Below are 19,988 nucleotides of genomic sequence, written 5' to 3'. Positions count from 1 at the left end.
GTCAGTCAGTAGCCACATCGTGTTCAAAACATCTAACTGCCGATCTTTTAAATGCGAACTTCAAGTGAGTGGTTATTTCCATTAAGGAAGAATTACATTAGAAGCTGGTGGGAGAATGGAATTGATCTAATCCTAGGGGCAATGTAACTTAAAGAAAATTTCAAAGAGCCGTGTCAGCCCATGGTCCCAGCTCCTCCTGGGCGCCATGAGCCCATTAGCTGCTGTGGGCAGGGCTCCCTGGGCTCCATGCCTGCGCCGAGCGGAAGGGAAGACAAGCTGGGAACGTGTGGGTCGAGTCCTGGGGAGAACTCCTCATGCCTTTGCAGGTAGTTCTGTTTCTGTGAGCGTTTTTATAGCTTTGGCCACGGGGCTCTTGAACACCCAACAGAGTCACGTGCTCACAGGTTAGCATGGGTGCTGGTAGCTCAGGAGGGGTGCCTGGCCGTTTGCTTCCTTGGCATCCTTGTTTTAGATTGTTCCACACTTTAATGGGCTTTTTGATTTTAACTCAGCAAACATTTGTTAAGTACCTCTGTGGCTTGGCCTGTGGTTCTCCAGAAGCAGGGAGGCCAGGAGCAGTGCAGCCTGAGAAACCATATACGTTATTACAGCAGCTTTGACTTGTTGAGTCGTGATACTTAATGTGTTGTAACAGAGAGCAGAATATGTTCAGAACAGTGTTGGGCACATAGTCAGCCGCTCTTATTTACCAGAAATGTCATATTATGTTAAAGGAGAATGTGAGTTTTTTACATGTATGAAAAGGGAGCATAAAAATGGTTAAGTACTCATTCAGCTTAGGACTCAAGGGTAAATAGAACTGTTTAAATAAGTCTTGGCCCCCAAATAGGTCCTGCTCGTCAAGGGTGCCAGACAGACAAATCCACTGTCGTGGCAGAGCGTGTAAATGGAGATATGGGCACTGGAGGTTCCTCGCTGGCGTAGGGCTTTGGGTGTGAACGATTCAGAGCAGGGCTGTGTTCACTGAGCCTTTCACAGAGAGACAGGTTTTCTAATATGTGGCTAAAAACCCAGCCTTTGGATCCAGAGGCAAGACAGAGCAGTGATTTAGCAGAGGGATTGAAATGCTTTGAATCCGATGGCGGATATTAAGAAGAGTCATGTGTATACACCCCTCCTATCTGCCATGCTCCTGTGGGGTTTTTTGTGTCATGGTAACACGAGAGTGTTTGCTGGCTGACTTGGGAGTTAACGTTTTTCAGAGAAGGTGGTCAGGCTAAGATGATAAAAAAATGAGGTTTCCTAACAATGATAATAGCACTCTTTCATGACTTTCATTGGACCAGGTGCTCGCCCCAGGCTGCACTTTACAACCACGTGGGAAGCTTGGGAAACTCCGACTGCAGCCGACTTTTCTGTGGGGTGGGACACAGGCATCAGCATTGTTAAACCTCTTGAGTGAGCGCTGTGTGCGTCTGGGGCTGAGAACCACAGCCAGAGAGTGTTCAGTGCTTCACTGGTTACAGAGCTCAGAATTCCAGGTAGCTGAAAAATCTAGAAAACAGCTTAAATAGGACGGTCCATTAATATGTGTTTGTTAGACCAAGAGCAAGGGAGACCATTTAGAGCAATAATTTAAAAATATCTAATACTTTCTTTTAGCTTATCTGTTCTACCATCATTGATACCTGAATTTCCCAAATGTATTTCAATTTCACTTCAGTCAGCTTTTGAATGAAAAATACCTTGGACCAAAAAAAAGGCCAGAAACTCCAATTTGGAGCTGAAACATAACCAGAAAAAGAATTCTGAATTTATTTATTAAAAAAAAGTTTTTTTTAAACCTCATGTGATTTTTAAAAATTAATTAATTAAGTAGTTAATTAAGGCTGTGCCGGGTCTTAGTTGCGGCATGCAGGCTTCTTAGTTGCGACATGAGAACTCTTAGTTGCGGCATGCATGTGGGATCTAGTTCCCCGACCTGGGATCGAACCCGGGCCCCCTGCATTGGGAGCACGGAGTCTTACCCACTGGACCACCAGGGAAGTCCCAAGAATTCTGAGTTTAAAAGTAACTTATTTAAAGTTATTCTTTTTATTTAAGCTGTGAATCATACTTTTCTAAATTTCCTGATTCACAATGGGCCAGTTTTGCACGTGGGCCAGTAGTAGTAACTATAATTATCATTATTGTTCTCATATAGAACATGCGTGTTAGCATCTCTGAGTAGAGTGGTCGGGGTGATACTTAAAATGGCCACGAGAACAGTGTGGTTCTGGGGACCCTCCAGATCCAGGACGGATGTTGGCGGGGCACCTGGGCAGGCTGTTTCCAGTGCTGCCTCCCTGCCAGGTGCTAGCCTGGGAAAGGGTGGGGTTAACCACGCGCAGAGGTAATGAGTTTTCTTGGTTAAATGAAACATGATCCCCTTGCAGCCTGTATGTTCTGAGTTTTGTTTTGTTTTGTTTTTGTGAGATTTATCCACCACCTGAACTGCCAAGAGACTATCGACCAGTGCATTATTTCAGACCTGTGGTGGCTGCAAACTCAGAGAACTCCCACTTACTTCAGGTATTATCAGAGTCAGCTGGAAAGCCAATACATGACCCAGGGACACATAGCAGGCACCAACTGAATGCCTCCAAGCGGGGAGAGTTGCTAGGAGAAACGCCTATTCAAGGTACGTGCCACAGAGAAGATTAAAATCATTACATTTCTAATAATCTGAGTTATCCAAATCAAAATGGAAAGTCATTTTCCCACTGAAATTTTTTACATAATTTTGTATTCCCAAACTGTGGGAATAAAATTGTTTATTGTGAACGGCGTAGTTAGCAGTGTACACATCCTTTACTTGTTGTTTTCCCACCATCAGTTTGAGTTGTGTCATTAAAATTATAAACCCAGTCTTAAGTGCAGCAGTTTTCAGACTTTTGATAATTGTCCCAAGAATGAAGCAAAGACTAGGGCCATGTGTACCTTCACTTTTTCTGCACAGCCTGGGAACGTATTGTTTTCTTCTCAGGGGAAAAGGGTACTGTTGCTCTTTTCCTGAAAGCCTAAAAGGAATGAGTGTGTCTGAAAGGATGGATAGATGTGGAGAATCCCCTGGTGGGCTGGAACCGAGAGACCCGCTATGAGAGGTGGACTTGGACTTGCCGTTTGGGAGCCTACTAGGTGCCTCAGCTACAACAGACCAAAAGGGAACTCTTGGTCGCCTGCTTCCTTCCCCAAAGTCGCTCTTTCTTCAGCTTTCCCCTTCCCAGTAAATGATACCACCAGTGACCCACTGCCTGGCCCAGAGCATGGGAACCCTAATTCATAGCTCCTTTCTTTCCCTGCCTCCCCCTCCCTACCCATTCCCTCAGCAAGTCCTCTCAGCTCTACTCTCAACATGCGAGGGGACCCCATCCACTTCTCTTCGTTTCCGCTGCTTCCACCCTGGTCTCAGCGCCCATATTCTCTCACTTGGATCATTGCAGCAGCCCTTCATTGGTCTCCTTAGTTCCCTTCCCTTTTCTCTGCAGCCTGTTCCCTTTAACAGCAGCCAAATGTATCACTCCCCACCTGCCCCCGCTAAAACGCTCCAGTACTGCTCACACTAAGGAGAAGTCCAGACTGCCCACAGGGCCCTGTGGACCCCACCCTGCCTACCTTTCAGGCCACAGTTTACACCACTTTCCCTGAACCCCCTGTGGTCCAGCCTCACGAGCCTCCCTCCTGCCCCCTGAACCTGCCGACCATGATGCCGCCTCGGGGCCTTCATATTTCCTCTGCCTCTCTTTTCTCTCATATTTCAGCTCTTTTTTTTTTTTTTTTTTTTGGCTGCGCCGTGTGGCTTGTGGGATCTTAGTTCCCCGACCAGGGATTGAATCTGGGTCCTCGGCAGTGAAAGTGCGGAGTCCTGACCACCGGACCGCCAGGGAATTCGTGGCTCCTTCTTTTTACTTAGAACTTACCTCAGATATTATCCTTTTAGAGGGCCTTTCCAGGCTTTCCCTGCCCACTGTTTAAGCTAGTTAGCTCTCCCTCTGCCCCCATGGCCAGCCCTCTCACACAGGTCGCCCTGTTTTTTTCTGCGCACAGTCCTCCTCTCGTGGTGGTCCTCCGCTGTTGCTTCTTGGTTTCTTTAATGTCCATCTCCCTCACTAGTGAGAGCAAGACCTTATCTGTGTTACTCTCCCAGCCCCAGGCCTGGCAGTGGGCGCTCAGTGAGCATTTGTGACACGCGTGAGTGTTCAATGGGTAGCTGTGCTCTGAGCCAGGGCTTGTGCTGGGCAGGACCATGGAGATGGTGGTTGCCACAGACTGGAGGTCCGGAGTCTGGGATGTCAGGTTCCTCATTCTAGGACCACTCACTGGCGTTATAAACATCCAAGCACTAACCTCCACTTTTGCCAACTATAAAATAGGTGTGTCATTATTTTATTACTGTCTAGTTCACAGGGATAGTATGAATACAGATGAAACACTAAATGTAAAATACTCCCCTCCAATTACATAAATTTGTGATATTGAAAATGTATGTAGAGAGATATGTGAGTATAGATGTCTTATGATACTTTTCATCTCTTGCTATTATTGTTTCTTTTTTAGGGGCACCTACTTCAGTGTTAGAATTTCTGTCCGAAAAAGATAAAGAGAGACTCAAAGAAATGAAGCAGGCAACTGACCTTAAAGCAGCTCAACTCAAGGCCAGGAGTCTGGCCCAGAATGCCTCTAGCAGCAGACCCCAGCCCTCCTCTCCAGACGTCGGCCACTGCTCTTGGCACATGGCACTGAGTGGTGGCACAGCCCCCGTAAGAGCCAGCAACTTCAAACCTTTCGCAAAAGATCCAGAAAAGCAAAAACGATATGAAGAGTTTTTAGTAAATGTGAAACAGGGTCAGAAAGGTGGGTGCTAGGCCTGGGCCTCCCACATGTCGCCAGGAGTAGTGTTCTTACTGTTCTGACCCTAGGCCCAGATTCAGAATTGAGGTATCCTGCTCTGGCAGTGTTTTACTTTGCCCTGCTGTGAACACTGTAAAGATTTCAGGCCCTGGCTCTTGACGTGAGAAAGCAAGAACAATCAGTCTGTGTTTCTCTGTATCTCGGGTCCCAAAGATAGCAGTTTAAGTAGAGAGTGTGCCTTGGCAGTGGCTAATGCTAAATTACAGACCATTTACTGTTTGCAAATGCTTGACTTCTGTGTAAGGGTTGCATTTCCTGCCACGAGAACAAGGTCATTTCCCACTCTATCTTAAGATCCTAACCATCTAGCTCTAAATCATAGTCTAAAATTTAACTTACAAAGAGAGTTGGCTGTTGAACCATTACATGGGGAAAAAGTCACTCTATGATCTATGAAGTAAATATGGCAAGATTGAGGCAAGAGGTTGCTCTTTTACGCAGCAGTCCTTGGGAGAGCTTGTCAGCAAATTAGAGGGGTTGGTTTTCAATAGCAGATCTCTGTGTACTGTGCCTTAACTCGCACTACGATTCCACACCCCTAGTGTTTACATGTTAAATTAAAAACAAAAAGTTAGAGGAAGGAGTGTTTTCTGCTCAAACTTAGGAATACAGTTGGGATGCATTTTCACTGTCTGGGACTGGTAACAAGTTCCTTGCTTTGAAAATTTAATCAAGCATTAATCCCCAAATGTTTTTCTCTGCTATATGCAGTAGACAGAATTCAGTAAAAGCATCATTTTGAGGGAGCGAGCAATATTACCTGCCAAGGACCTCCCGCCATGCTCTTAAAAGCCAGGATAATGATTATGTGTTTCCTCTGGTGAAAACTACAGGGATACAGTGGTGCCCACTAGATGTTCTCCTTTAAGTTCCCCATTTTTCCTAGGAGTGAAGCAGTTTCTTGTTCTCTACCCTAGATGCTCTGGAATGTTGTCTTGATCCCAGTATGACAGAGTGGGAGCGACGCCGTGAGCGGGATGAGTTTTCTCAGGCAGCCCTGCTGTATGTGTCTTCCCATTCGACTTTGTCCTCCCGGTTCACTCACGCCAAGATGGAAGACGATTCAGAGCAGGTGGAAGTCCCTCGGGACCAAGAGGTCTGTCGCCATCATTCCCTATGTGGTGAATTTTAAAATTAAAACACTGTATAGCTAAAAACGTTAAATCCCTCAGTGAAAAGACCAAAATACACATGGCACTGTAGAATAAGAAATGGCTTTATGCTTTTAGCTTCCAGTGTACTTTAGCAGAAATGTAGCATAAGCCGTTCTAAAATTTTGGAAGATTGTTTGCAAGCTTGTAAATGGAAAAGCAGACAGGTCAGTTTTGTGGCCACTTGATGAAACAGATGACTGTCTTTTCCCAGAATGACGTCAGTGACAAGCAGTCGGCTGTGAAGATGAAGCTGTTCGGGAAGCTTACCCGAGACACATTTGAGTGGCACCCTGATAAGCTTCTGTGTAAGAGGTTTAATGTCCCTGACCCATATCCAAGGTAAGTTGGATAAACCTGCCCTTACATCAGTACTTATTCCCCTGTATTAAAGCTAACTCTCCACCTACATATTCATTTAAATTTCCTTTTTCTAGATGAACTTACTTGTAAATGCTTGGAGCTGCAGACTTTGCAGATTTAACTTCTATTAATTTGTTACTAAAAAAAAAAAGCAGACATCCAGGTAGCAAAGATAGGAAACTCAGATACACCAAGTTACAGAAACAATGTCTGTCTAATTTGCCACCTTTTTAATCACACACAGAGAGTTTACATTTGAAATGAAACTTATGTTTTCTGATTCTCTATACAAGTTCAGTACCTTCTTATTTGATTATAAACACCACAAGAAAGAATATACAGTTGAATCACAGACTTTGTGAGAAAATTGAGGTATATTTTTAGCAGTGGAACTTTTCCTTCTTGGAAATCCATTGTCAAAGTTAAATTCTAGGGCTTCCCTGATGGCACAGTGGTTAAGAATATGCCTGCCAATGCAGGGTACATGGGTTCAAGCCCTGGCCTGGGAAGATCCCACATACCACAGAGCAACTAAGCCTGTGCGCCACAACTACTGAGCCCGTGAGCCACAACTACGGAAGCCCATGCGGCTAGAGCCCGTGCTCCGCAACAAGAGAAGCCACGACAATGAGAAGCCCGCACACCACAACGAAGAGTAGCCCCCACTCGCCACAACTAGAGAAAGCCCGCGCGCAGCAACAAAGACTCAACGCAGCCAAAAATAAATAAATAAAAAAAAAGTTAAATTCTAGCTCTTACTATAATAATAAAAAACTCATGGCTCCTAAAGTCAGACATTCCAAATTCTAAAATTGCTTTGAGAAGCAAAAACATCTTAAGGGACCTTTTCAACCAAGTAGAAGAGCTACTGGTGAAAAACATGAGATGGACAGCCTTATAGGAATTGGATTTTATCCTCACAGTTGTTATTAAGATTATTTATATATATGTTTCCTTTTCAACCCCCAGTTCAACTTTAGTTGGCTTGCCAAGAGTGAAACGTGACAAATACTCAGTCTTCAACTTTCTGACAGTCCCAGAGACAGCTTCCTCACCTGCAACTCAAGCATCAAGTGAGAAAGTTCCGCAGCACCGAGGTCCCGACAGTGAGTAGGGCTTCCCCAGGTCCATGGTCTCCACCCCTAGTCGGGAAGACAGAAGTAAAGGGTCATCTTGTCATAGGGGTACACGTAGTATGAACTCTCCTTCCATTAAAAGAATCGTTCATATGAATACATTAGCTCGTGCTAAAGTGGTCCAGATATACACTGTTTGGGGTTGGAGCTCTGCTTCAGCATCTGCCACATTCCCAGCACCTTGCACAGCGCCTGGACCATACATAGTAGGCTCGCTGATGTTCTTGAATGAATTAAAGAACCATAATGCAGAGCTTGCCTTTTGCTTGCTAATTCTAATGTTAGGTCTATGTCCTACCTTTCAGAATCAAGAAAACCATCCAGATGGGATACATCTAAACAAGAAAAGAAAGAAGATTCCATTAGTGAATTTTTAAGTTTGGCTAGATCAAAAGTTGGTCCACCTAAACAAGAGTCCAGTCCATTAGCAAACAAAGAGGAAGAGCATACAATGGAATCAGTCTCAAATAAGGTATTTGGGGCTCTCAAGTTCTCTTTGCCAGGCTGACTGTGGCCTTTGCCTTTCTCTGTGGTGATGCTTTTTGTCATTCGATAGCAGTGGTCAGCAGACTTTTGCTGTGAAAGGCCAGATATTAAATATTTTAGGCTTTGTGTGCCATACGGCATCACAACTATTCATCTTTGCTGTTGAGTGTGAAAGAAACCACAGGCAATATGAAAAAAATTGAGTACATCTGTGTTCCAGTACAACTTTATTTACAAAAACAGGCGGTGGGTTGGATTTGGCCCATGGGCAGTAGTTTGCCCACATCTGCTATACAATTCACCAATTTCGGTCATAGCCTTAATCATTTGAGGAGAGGTTATAAACTTCTCTGCCTAGAATGGCTTTCACTTAGCATCAACCGCTGAAACAAAATTCAGTGTATTGTATAGAAAATATGATTTTCCAAGTAACAAGTAATCCCTTTTGTGGAGAGTATAGAGAAATTATCCGTTGGATTCTTTTAAAAAATTACTGCCTAGGGCTTCCCTGGTGGCGCAGTGGTTGAGAGTCTGCCTGCCGATGCAGGGGACGCGGGTTCATGCCCCGGTCCAGGAGGATCCCACATGCCGCGGAGCGGCTGGGCCCGTGAGCCATGGCCACTGAGCCTGCGCGTCCGGAGCCTGTGCTCCGCAATGGGAGAGGCCACAACGGTGAGAGGCCCGCGTACCGCAAAAAAAAAAAAAAAAGAAAAAAAGAAAAAAAAATTACTGCCTAAATAGTTGAGTTGAACTTAATAAAAAGTTGGTTTTATTTCTAATAGCCTCATTAAAATTATTTTTTAAATTAACATACATTAAACTTGACTTAAAAAAAAAACTGCAGTACAGTGAGTTGTTATACATATGTAGATTCATGGAACCACTACCACAATCAGGAGGCAAAATGATACCATCACCCCAAAAACCTCCCTCATGCTGTCCCTTCATAGTCATACCCTCCCCTCACCCCAAGCCCTGGTCAACCATTGATCTCTCCTCTGTCTCAATAGTTCTGCTCCTTCCAGAGCGTTATCTAAATGAAATCAGATGATATACATATGTAGCCTTTTGAAACTGGCTTCTTTCACTCAGTGTCATACGTTTGAGATTCATCAGTACTGTGTGTGTATCCGTAGTTCCTTCCTTTTTATTGTTTAATGATATTTCACTGTATGGGTACACCACCGCTTGGTCCATTCACTCTTTCAGGACATATGGTTGTTTCCAGTTTTTGGTTATCATAAATAAAGCTGCTGTGAATATTCATGTGGAAATTTGTATATGAACATAAGTTTACACTTCCCTAGGGTAAATACCTAACAGTGGGATTACTGGGTGAGAGCTAAATATAGATGTAACTTTATAAGAAACTATCAAACTTTATTCCCAAGTGCTTGCTTCATGTATTTTGAAACTCTCTTGTTAGGTGCATACACATTTAGGATAGTTATATTTTTTTTGATGAATTGACCCATTCATCATTATGTAATAGTACTCTTTATCCCTGATTATTTGCATAGTATGTATTTCTCCATCTTTTCCCTTTTAATCTATATGATTATATTTAAAGTGGGTTTTTAATAAGCAACATGTCATTGTCATTAGGTGCTTTATTTTTAAATACATTTTGATAATCTGTATGTTTTAATTTTCGTATGTTCTGACCGTTTGTATTTAATGTAACTTGTTGATGTAATTTGGATTTTGGTCTGCAGTTTTGTTTGTTTTCTATTCCCACTCTTTCTTGTTTCTCTCTTTCTCCTTTCCTACCTTCCTTTGCATCACTTCAATAATTTCTAGTTTTCCATTTGAATTTATCTATCATATATTTTTTTACTCTATTTTTGCAGTGGTTGCTCTAGGGATTACAATAAACGTACTTAACCTTTTCATCATGTATTTATGATTGATATTTTACCACTTCAAGTGGAATAGACAATCCTTACCGTCCCTTTACTCTCCCTGCTTTACGTTGTGGTCTTATATGTTACAGTATATATATAATGAAAACCTCATCAGACAATATTTAAATTTTTGCTTTCAGTTGTTATACACATTTTAGAGAACTGCTGAGGAGATAATGGTCTATTTGATTTACTTGGATATTTATCATTTCTGTTCCTGAAGTTCCAGGTTTCCCTCTTTTAAAAAAAATTTTTTTTAATTCTTGGATTTTTTTGGTTGTGCTGCATAGCATGTGGGATCTTAGTTCCCCGATCAGGGATTGAACCCATGCCTCCTGCAGTGCAAGTGTAGAGTCTTAACCACTGGACCACCAGGGAAATCGCAGGTTTCCTTCTCTTATCATTTCCTTCTGTCTAAGGAACTTCCTGTAGCATTTCTTTTACAGCAGTTTCAACAACTAATTCTCTTAATTTTCTTTCATCTGAGAATATCCTGTATTCCATCTTCACTCCTAAAGGATGTTTTTGCTGGATGTAGAATTCTAGGTCAACAGGTCTTTTCTTTTAGCTCTTTAAAAATGTTGTGCCACTTCCTTCTGGCCTTGTAGTTCCTGATGAGAAACCTACAGTCGTTCACATTGTTGTTCCTGTCCTTGTAGTGATGTGACTTTTCCTCTGGCTCCTTTCAAGATTTTCACTTTGTCTTTGGTTTTTAGCTGTTTGGTAGTGATATATCTGGGTGTGTATTTCTTTGAGATTATTTTGTTTGGGGTTTTATGAATTTCTTGAATCTTTAAGTTTGTCTTTGACCAAATTTGGGGCATTTTCAGCCATTATTTTATTCAAATATATTTTCTGCACCACACTCTCGTGCCTCTCCTGAGACTCTGATGACATAAATGTAATACTTTTTGAATTCGTCCTATGGGTCTTTGAGCCTCTGTTCTGTTTTTCACTCTCTTTTTTTTTCCTTTCTGTTGTTTAAATCAGGTAAATTCAATTGATCTGTCTTCAAGTTCACTGAGTCTTTCCTCTGTCATCTCCATTCTGCTATTGAGCCCTGAATTTTTTATTTGGGTTATTGTATTTATATCTTTTATTTCTTTGCTGAGACCTTTTTTTTTATCTTTTCTTCATTTGTCTTTATTCTTGGAGCAGGGTCATAATAGCTGCTTTAAAGTCTGTCTCGTAATTCCAACATTTTTGTCGTTTTGGTTTTTGTCATTTGGGGCTGGTGTTTGCTGATTATCTTCTGCAAGTTGAGATTTCCCTGGTTGTCTGTATACCAAGTAAATTTGGCTTGTACTCTGGATGCTTTGAATATTATGTAATGAGACCCTGGGTCTTGTTTAAATTCTAAGGAGAATGTTGCCTTTTTGTTTTGTTCTTTTATTTTGCTTTAGCAGACAATCGACCTAATTAGGTTCAGGCTACAAGTTCCAACCCATCTGGGTTGAAATGTCCTTCCGTTTTCAAAGCCTTTATAGTACTCTTCAGATCTTTCCTGTATGTGCTCTTCCTGGTGGTTGGTCTGGGACCTGGCTGGTAGTTAATCCCATAGTTCTGTTATCAGAGGCTTTGATTTGCTCATGGAATCAGATCCATGAGCTCAGAGGTGAGCGAGAAGCTCATAAACCACTATATAGGATCACCCTCTTGAGCTCCTCCTCTTCGTGATCTTCCTGACATTTTCTTCTTCTTTTTTTTTTAATAAATTTATTTTATTTATTTATTTTTGGCTGCGTTGGGTCTTCGTTGCTGTGTGCGGGCTTTCTCTAGTTGTGGCGAGCAGGGGCCACTCTTCTTGCGGTGTGTGGGCTTCTTGTTGCGGAGCATGGGCTCCAGGCGCGCGGGCTTCAGTAGTTGTGGCTTGTGGGCTCTAGAGCGCAGGCTCAGTAGTTGTGGTACGCGGGCCCAGTTGCTCCACGGCATGTAGGATCTTCCCAGACCAGGGATTGAACCTGAGTCCCCTGCATTGGCAGGCGGATTCTTAACCACTGCGCCACCAGGGAAGACCCATTCCTTACATTTTCTGACTCTGGGCTCCCCCTTCAAGTCCTCCAGTCAGAAAGCTGGGACTTTAGTTTGCCTGCTCTGCCTTGCACTTCCTGTGACTGTTTCTGCCTGGAGTCAAGTGGCAAGAGGGCAGGAAGGGGAAAACAGCAATAGGATTCACTCCAGACCGTTTGGACCACAGCTCCTGTGGTCAGAGAAAGGGTTCCCCTCCTTCAGAGCCTGGCAGCTGCAGCCACTACCCATGCCACCACGGATTTGGAACCACTCCATTTGGGTTTTAATGGCATAAAACCCTACCCAGGGATTCTGGCTGTATGATATGGTCATTGGATTAGAAAGCCTTCTAGATTTTCTCAAATCATGTTGAGATAGTATTTAGATAATTTTGGCTGGAATGTCTTGGTTCTTGCTTTTTCACTTATTAGCTTGTGACCTTAGGAGGGTCTCTTCCCCTTTCTGGGTTATTTAGTTTCTTTCCCTGAAAGCTTTCTGAGACAGCACAAATGTGAATGTGCACACTTCTGGTGGAAGGTGGGGGGTGGTGAGGGAGCTTTGCAGATACAGTCATGTGTGTTTGGTGTGCGTTGTTATTTAATTTCAGTACAGCTCCTATTATATTCCAAAAAAAATGAAAACAAAAAAGATCAGCTTCTGTAGTTATCTGAGAGTTGAATATCTCATGTACTCTTGTACATTTAATAATGTAGACATTATTAAAGGCCAAGACTGTCTGCAAACACTGTCGTTCAGTTATGGTCCATGCATGTGACATTGGTATCTGTGGTTTGCCATAAAGGTATATGATCCATGACTTTTCTAGGGAATTGTGGCCATGATTTCCTGTGTTTTACTGTCAGCCTCTCTCTCCTGACATTTTCTATAATTTTTAAAATTTTGAAACAATCTTAAAAGTTTAAATACAGCACAGATAATTTTGTTTCCTGAACCACTTGGGTATAAGTTGCCAACCAGATGCCCTGTCACACCTGTGTTTCCTTTAAAGAAGGGCATTCTCTTATATAAGCACAGTACATCTATCGAAATCAGGAAGTTAACATTGATACATTACTACTGTCCAATCCTCAGACCCATTCAAGTTCCACTAGTTGTCCTAATAATGTCCCTTATATCAAAAGAATTTAACTCAGCATCACTTGTTGCATTTAGCTGTCATGTCTCTTTAGTCTCCTTCAGTTTGGAACAGTTCCTCAGTATTCCCTTGACTTTCATGATCTTGATACTTTTCTTTTAAATTTATTTTAAAAGTGAAATTTAATTTTTTTTTTTGGCCAAGCTGTGCGGCATGTGGGATCTTAGTTCCCTGACCAGGGATCGAAACTGTGCCCCCGGCATTGGGAGCGCAGAATTGTGATCTTGTTACTTTTGAAGATTACAGGCCAATATTTTGTAGAATACCCCTCAATTTGGGCTTATCAGGCATTTCCTCAGGATTAGATTCTGGTTCTGCATTTTTGGCAGGAACACCTCAGAAGGGATGCTGCTGTGCTTTCGCTGTGTCCTGCCAAGTAGAACACGATGGTGATTTTTCCCGTTACTGATGTTCACTTTGATTATTCGAGTAAGGTGGTGTCTGCCAGACTTCTCCACTGTGAAGTCAGTCTTTTCCCCTTTGTAGTTAAGTACTTTTATTTATTCATTTCTTATTAATTTGTACTTTAATACACATTTAAGAGCTTTGAAATATATAAATACCCTGTCCTTCATCAAACTATTTATGTCACTGTGGACCCATGGTTTCCTATTTTATCCAGAGGGATAATTCAGTACTATCATTATTTATTTTAATGCTCCAATTGTGCTAGTTTGGTTAGTTGAAGCCCCTTCAGGTTGGCTTCTGTGTCCTGTTGAAGTGTCCCTTTTACCCTCTGAGCATGTCCTCACTTTCTGGGCACAGTAAGATGTTCTGGCCTCATCTTTTTATTTCTCAGCCCCAGCTCTAGAATCAGTCCTTACTCCAAGGTGTCCTCGTTATTTTTAGTGGGCAGTGGTATGCTTTTCTTCCTTAATTTTTTTCTGTGAAAAGGGTTTACTTTAAAATCATAAATTCCACTGTCTTGTGTCGGTTTTCCTCACGTGCATATTTGTAACTCTGCTTCAGAAATTGGAGGTGGTGTGGGACTGGGGAGGGACCCCAGGCCGAGAGCAAGGAGAGCTGGTGGTGGAGTCCAGACTCACCCTGGGCACGTAGCGTGCGTGTGTCGTTGACAGAGCCTCTTGTCGCCCCTGACCCACGTTCTTCAGTGGTAAAATGGAAGGACTGAAGTGGGTTCTGATCTAGGCCAGTCCTGGGCTCTCTCATCACTGCTGTTCACACTTAGCACGTTAGATCACCCCATGTCTGTCTGGTGATTAGCTGTTAGGACGTGGGAGCCATGTCTTCTTCATACCTTTGCTCCTTGTTTATAGAATGGAGTGTATACCAAGTCACTGCCTCTTTATTGGCTCACCTGACTCTCCATACCTGGGTTGCTTTTAGGAAGGGTGACATGTAATTGCAGAGGGGAGCTCCAGGACCATTTTGTTGGCTTGTTCTCGGTGCCCTCCCCATTGTGTGGAGGCCCCCAGTTTTCTCTTCAGCACTTTTATACGAGTACACTGTCTTCACTACCTTTCATGTGGGACCTCTGAAGGCTCAGATAGACGACTTTTGAAAACAGGACAGAGGCACTGTGCTAGTCCCTACTGCCTTTTTCTGGGTCCTTTGCAATTCTGATTAATGACCTGTTTCCACGTATAGCTTCAGCTGCTTCTACCAGTCAGCACAATCTACAGGTGTTGAATCAGATGCCATGTGAGTGATCATTCTTTAGTTAGGCAGTGCATGGGTGTGGAGACCCATGTAAATGAGCACAAACACAAGTATGTGTGCATATGTGTGCATGCGTGCCTGTGTGTGTGTGCACGGGTGCCATGTTCTTGAACACGTGTCTCCTTTCACCCTTGCTTCTTCATTTCTGACTGTTATTCCACTGTTAATACAGGTAAACAAAGGTGTGGATTCACAGACTGAAGGAGAGGGTAGCCGCCCATCCATGGACTTATTCAAAGCCATCTTTGCTAGCTCCTCAGATGAAAAGTCTTCATCCTCTGAGGATGAGCAGGGCGACAGTGAGGATGATCAGGAGGGTACCAGGGAAGCCGACTTCAGAGGTTCCCAAGAGGCTGATGTGGTGGAAACGTCATCTGTGGCACAAGGTGTGTCAAATATTTTAGACTTTGGGATCTAAAAAGGAAAGCAATGATGTTTCTAGAGAAGCTGCTTTCTTCATTTAGTGTGTAATTTGGAACCAGGATAATCAGCAATTGATGATTTTTTGATGATGTTTTAATCTTTTGTATTTTTTAAGTTAAAAAAAGTTGTATTTAATTATAGTTAATTTACAATATTATATTAGTTTCAGGTGTACAACATACTGATTCAAAATTTTTGTAGATTGTACTCCATTTAAAGTTGTCATAAAATATTGGCTATATTCCCTGTGCTGTATGATATATCTTTGTATGTTATATATTTTATACATAATAGTTTGTATCACTTAATCCCCTACCCCTCGTTTACCCCTCCCGCCTTCCCTCTCCCCACGGGTAACCATGAGTATGTTTTCTATGTCTGTGAGTCTGTTTCTGTTTAGTTATATTCATTCAGTTGTTTTATTTTTTAGATTCCACATGTAAGTGGTAACATACAGTATTTGTCTTTCTTTGCCTGAGTTATTTCACTTAGCATAATACCCTCCCAGGTCCATCCATTTTGTTGCAAATGGCAAAATTTCATTCTTTCTTATGGCTGAGTAGGATTCCATTGTGTATATACACCATATCTTCTTCATCCATTCGTCTGTTGATGGACACTTAGGGAGCTTCCATAGCTTGGCTATTATAAATAATGCTGCTGTGAACATTAGGGTGCATGTATCTTTTCGACTTAGAGTTTTCGGTTTTTTTCTGGAAATATACCCAGGAGTGGAATTGCTGGATCACATGATAGTTCTATTTTTAGTCTTTTGAGGAACCTCTGTACTGTTTTCCACAGTGGCTGCACCAATTTACATTCCCACCAACAATGTACAAGGGTTCTCTTTTCTCTACATCCTCACCAACATTTGTTATTTGTGGTCTGTTTGATGGTAGCCATTCTGACAAGTGTGAGGTGATACCAAAACCAGGATGATGGAAAAAAAAACCCCACAAGATTTATACCAGCAGTTGTCTTTTCATTATGTTGATGGTTTCCTTTGCTGTGCAAAAGCTTTTTAGTTTAATTAGGTCTTATTTGTTTTTTTGGTTTTTTAAAAATATTTATTTAGTTATATATTTATTTATTTGGTTGCACCGGCTCTTAGTTGCGGCAGGCAGCCTCCTTAGTTGCGGCTCCCTGGCTCCGTAGTTGCAGCATGTGGGCTCCTTAGTTGTGGCATGTGAACTTTTAGTTGCAACATGCATGCGGGATCTAGTTCCCCAACCAGATATCAAACCCGGGCCCCCTGCATTGGGAGTGCAGAGTCTTACCCACTGGACCTCCAGGAAGGTCCCTTATTTATTTATTTTTGCTTTTGTTTCCTTGCCTTAGTAGACAGATCCAAAAAAATATTTCTATGATTTATAATCTTTTGTATCTTTAAATGGGGTGGAGCAGAGTTCTTTTTTTTTTCTTTTTTCTCTCTATCTGGTATAAATCTCTGGTATATTTTTAGGATGTAAAGATGTGTTTGAGGAGCTTCCCTGGTGGCACAGTGGTTGAGAGTCTGCCTGCCGATGCAGGGGGCGCGGGTTCGTGCCCTGGTCCGGGAGGATCCCGCGTGCCACGGAGTTGCTGGGCCTGTGAGCCATGGCCGCTGGGCCTGCGTGTCCGGAGCCTGTGCTCCGCAGCGGGAGGGGCCACGGCAGTGAGAGGCCCGCATACTGCAAAAAAAAATTTTTTTTTAAATAAATAAAGATGTGTTTGATAATGTTGATTTTCCTACTTATCCTAGTTGAGGAGAATTAAAAAATAGTAAAATTTTCATTTAAAAAATAGCTTCTTTTTTTTTTTTTAACCTGGTTGCTGATTAGGTGCCAGGATTAGTGGAAAACATTTGGTGATGACATATACAGGGTTTCTTCCTGCTTTCCTCTCTGTAGGGCAGATTGTATGCTCTGGAACAGCCATCAGATGGGCATTGCCTGGCACATAAGTAGCACTTGGTAGATGGTGTCTGTTCTCGTTACTGTGAGTCTAACACCTGGTTAGTAGCCTGTCTACTTGTTCTCTTTACCCCAGCCAGGAGTTTGGGCATAGGAAAGGAGGCTGTCTGGTGCTTGCAAGGGTGGGAGACTTTTCAGATGTTTGGGTGGGTGGACAGAATTTCCCATCTCAGTTTTAGATTGTTCTGCCTGCCCCTTTCAGTCTGTGGTGGACTTGGGTTTAATTTTTGAGGGCCTTTAACCAAAAAGTTACATAGAGATATAAAATATTGTTTGTTCTTAGGTGATTGCAAATGTCAGCCTATTTTTTTCTTTGTGAGAAAAAAACAACATTTTTTTATTACAGAGTCATATATTACTTGAAAAGTTTAAAAATATAGAAATATAGGGACTTCCCTGATGGTCCAGTGGTTAAGAATCTGCCTTCTAATGTAGGGGATGCAGGTTCGATCCCTGGTTGGGGAACTAGGATCCCACGTGCCACGCAGCAACTAAGCCTGTATGCTTCAGCTACTGCGCCTGCACGTCACAACTAGAGACCCCAAGTGGTGCAACTACTGAGCCTGTGTGCTCTGGAGCCTGTGCCACAACTAGAGAGAGGCCCGCACGCCAAAACAGAAGATCCCACACGCCACAACTTAGACCTGACGCAGCCAAAAGAAAAGAAAAGAAATGTAAAAAGCTTAAGTCTCTGGGAATTCCCCCTTCCCAGAGATAACCACCATTAATGCTTTGATGCATATTTTTCCGGACTTTCCCCATCTTTCTCTCTTCTCTCTGAAAACCTAATCATCTCTTTTTAAAAAACGAGATTATTAATGTGAACACGATAATTTGTTTATATTCAGTTTTTCTCCTCTGACGATTTATTTTGAGTGAAATGAAGCCTTCTGAGCTGGGACATAGTCTTACATCCTGTTTTTTAATTAATTAATTTTTGGCTGCCTTGGGTCTTCGTTGCTGCGCGCGGGCTTTCTCTAGTTGCAACGAGCGGGGGCTACTCTTGGTTGTGGTGTGCGGGCTTCTCATTGCGGTGGCTTCTCTTGTTGCTGAGCACGGGTTCTAGGCGCACGGGCTTCACTAGTTGTGGTGCGTGGGCTCAGTAGTCGTGGCTCGCAGGCTCTAGAGCACAGGCTCAGTAGTTGTGACGCACAGGCTTAGTTGCTCCGCGGCATGCGGGATCTTCCCAGACCAGGGCTTGAACCTGTGTCCCCTGCATTGGCAGGCGGATTCTTAACCACTGCACCACCAGCGAAGCCGTACATCCTGTTTATTTGTAAATCTTTATTCTCCTGAGATGGCCCTTCCTTGAGGTTGTGTTTCTACCTTTTATTTATTTATTTCAGTTTTTGCGATATTGTATTTAGTCCTCTTGGCTAGCTTAATCACATTGTTGTTTTTGTTTTTATTTTTTGGCCATGCCACGTGGCATGTGGGATCTTAGTTCCCCGACCAGGGATCGAACCCATGCCCCCTGCACTGGAAGTGCAGGGTCATAACCACTGGACTGCCAGGGAAGTCCTGATGGTGTTTCAACCTTTTAGGTCTCAGGTGATGTGGTGTGCGTGCCACAAGTACCCTCGCCACCCCTGTGGTACAGCCCCTGGGGCACCTGCTTGCAAGTGCCCTTGTGTGACCGACATCCCAACTCAAATGTCCAGGAGGTCAGAGGTTGGGCCTGTGTGTTCACTGCTGTGTCCTCAGCACCTGACGTGAGCTAGTTACATGGGGTGCTGACAAAAAGCACATGCTATCTGGTAAAAACAGACATTAATTGAAGACTCAAGCACATTAATATTTGGCATGTATCTAAAATTAATATCCTGGTGTTTTTCAGCTAGTGAGCCAGCACCCCAGGAGCCCGCACCTTTCTTCCCGATTCAGAAGATACAGATAGATGAAAGAGAAGAGTTTGGCCCGCAGCTGCCTCCCGTCTTCTGCCCCAGTGAGTCGAGAGCTCCTTATGTCATCTGTTTGCATTGGGGCCAGAGTCTCCCCCAAGATAGGACAACTCTAACCACATTGTTCTGTCTGCCAACGTAATCCAGCATGAGGCTGACCAAATATATATGTTTGTTTCTAGTTTATCCGTTCTCAGCCCTGTTTGGAAAATCAGTGCTTCCACCTTGTGCGTAAATGATAGGTGTTGCTTTTCAGCCTTAGAGTCCTTTAATTTTTTTTTTTTAACTTTTTAACAGATAGGGCCCTAAGTATCTCAAATTTTGTCACGTATAGAGATAAAAAAGTAGAAATCTAGGGCACAAAATGGGATAGGAATTGTAGGGAGAAGGATATTCTGAGACTTCTTTATACTTTGGCTAATGCAGCAAATAAAATAAAACTAATCCTTTCAGAAGTAAATACAGCTCATCCTCCTCCCCCAATATCTGTTAACAACTTCTGTTCAGTGCCAGCTTAAACTGACATCTCATGTTAAAATGTTTAGACTGGTTGGCATCTCTTTGAAAGCTGAGTTAACAAACATCTGATAATAGGGCCCAGATATAGAAATGACATAAAATTCTATTATGTACTTTATAGTTTCCTGTAGTGCCCACATATGCATAGTGGCTTGGTTAATTAGCCCAGCCTTCAAAGAGATGAAAGCAGAGAGGAGTCAAATGTGTGAAGTTTTGAAAAATTGTGGTGAATATATTTCTCATTTGTGTAATTGTTCAGATCTTTAGTTTAAAATAAGTGTCGGCACTTGAAAGCTAAGTTAGTTATGCCCATTTCCCAGATGGTTCTTGATAACCGTGTAATAGTTGATAACTTAATTTGGTCTATGGGCTATTTTCCAAAAACTAGCATCAAAA

General features: G+C 42.7%; 1 protein-coding gene across 5 annotated transcripts in view; it reads left to right on the top strand.

Moving 5' to 3' along the window:
* Positions 1–19,988, top strand: part of GPATCH1 (G-patch domain containing 1) — a 43,930-nt gene that overhangs the window by 17,218 nt on the left and 6,724 nt on the right. For 4 of the 5 annotated variants that reach the window (XM_089902945.1, XM_022585825.3, XM_022585824.3 and 1 more), the window contains 8 exons: positions 2,437–2,641; positions 4,558–4,854; positions 5,829–6,007; positions 6,277–6,404; positions 7,395–7,531; positions 7,867–8,033; positions 14,970–15,183; positions 19,010–19,117. In XM_089902945.1, coding sequence (XP_089759071.1) covers positions 2,437–2,641; positions 4,558–4,854; positions 5,829–6,007; positions 6,277–6,404; positions 7,395–7,531; positions 7,867–8,033; positions 14,970–15,183; positions 19,010–19,117 — 1,435 coding nt within the window. The remainder of the gene's footprint in view (positions 1–2,436; positions 2,642–4,557; positions 4,855–5,828; positions 6,008–6,276; positions 6,405–7,394; positions 7,532–7,866; positions 8,034–14,969; positions 15,184–19,009; positions 19,118–19,988) is intronic. The other variant, XM_022585828.3, reaches the window with a different exon arrangement.

The sequence above is a fragment of the Delphinapterus leucas genome, chromosome 20 (genome assembly GCF_059928025.1).
Source record: "Delphinapterus leucas isolate spDelLeu-1000000601 "Yukka" chromosome 20, BTC_Dleu_Yukka2, whole genome shotgun sequence".
NCBI lineage: Eukaryota > Metazoa > Chordata > Mammalia > Artiodactyla > Monodontidae > Delphinapterus > Delphinapterus leucas.
The sequence above is the reverse complement of the archived record's forward strand: the minus strand, read 5'-3'. Positions and strand labels throughout refer to the sequence as shown.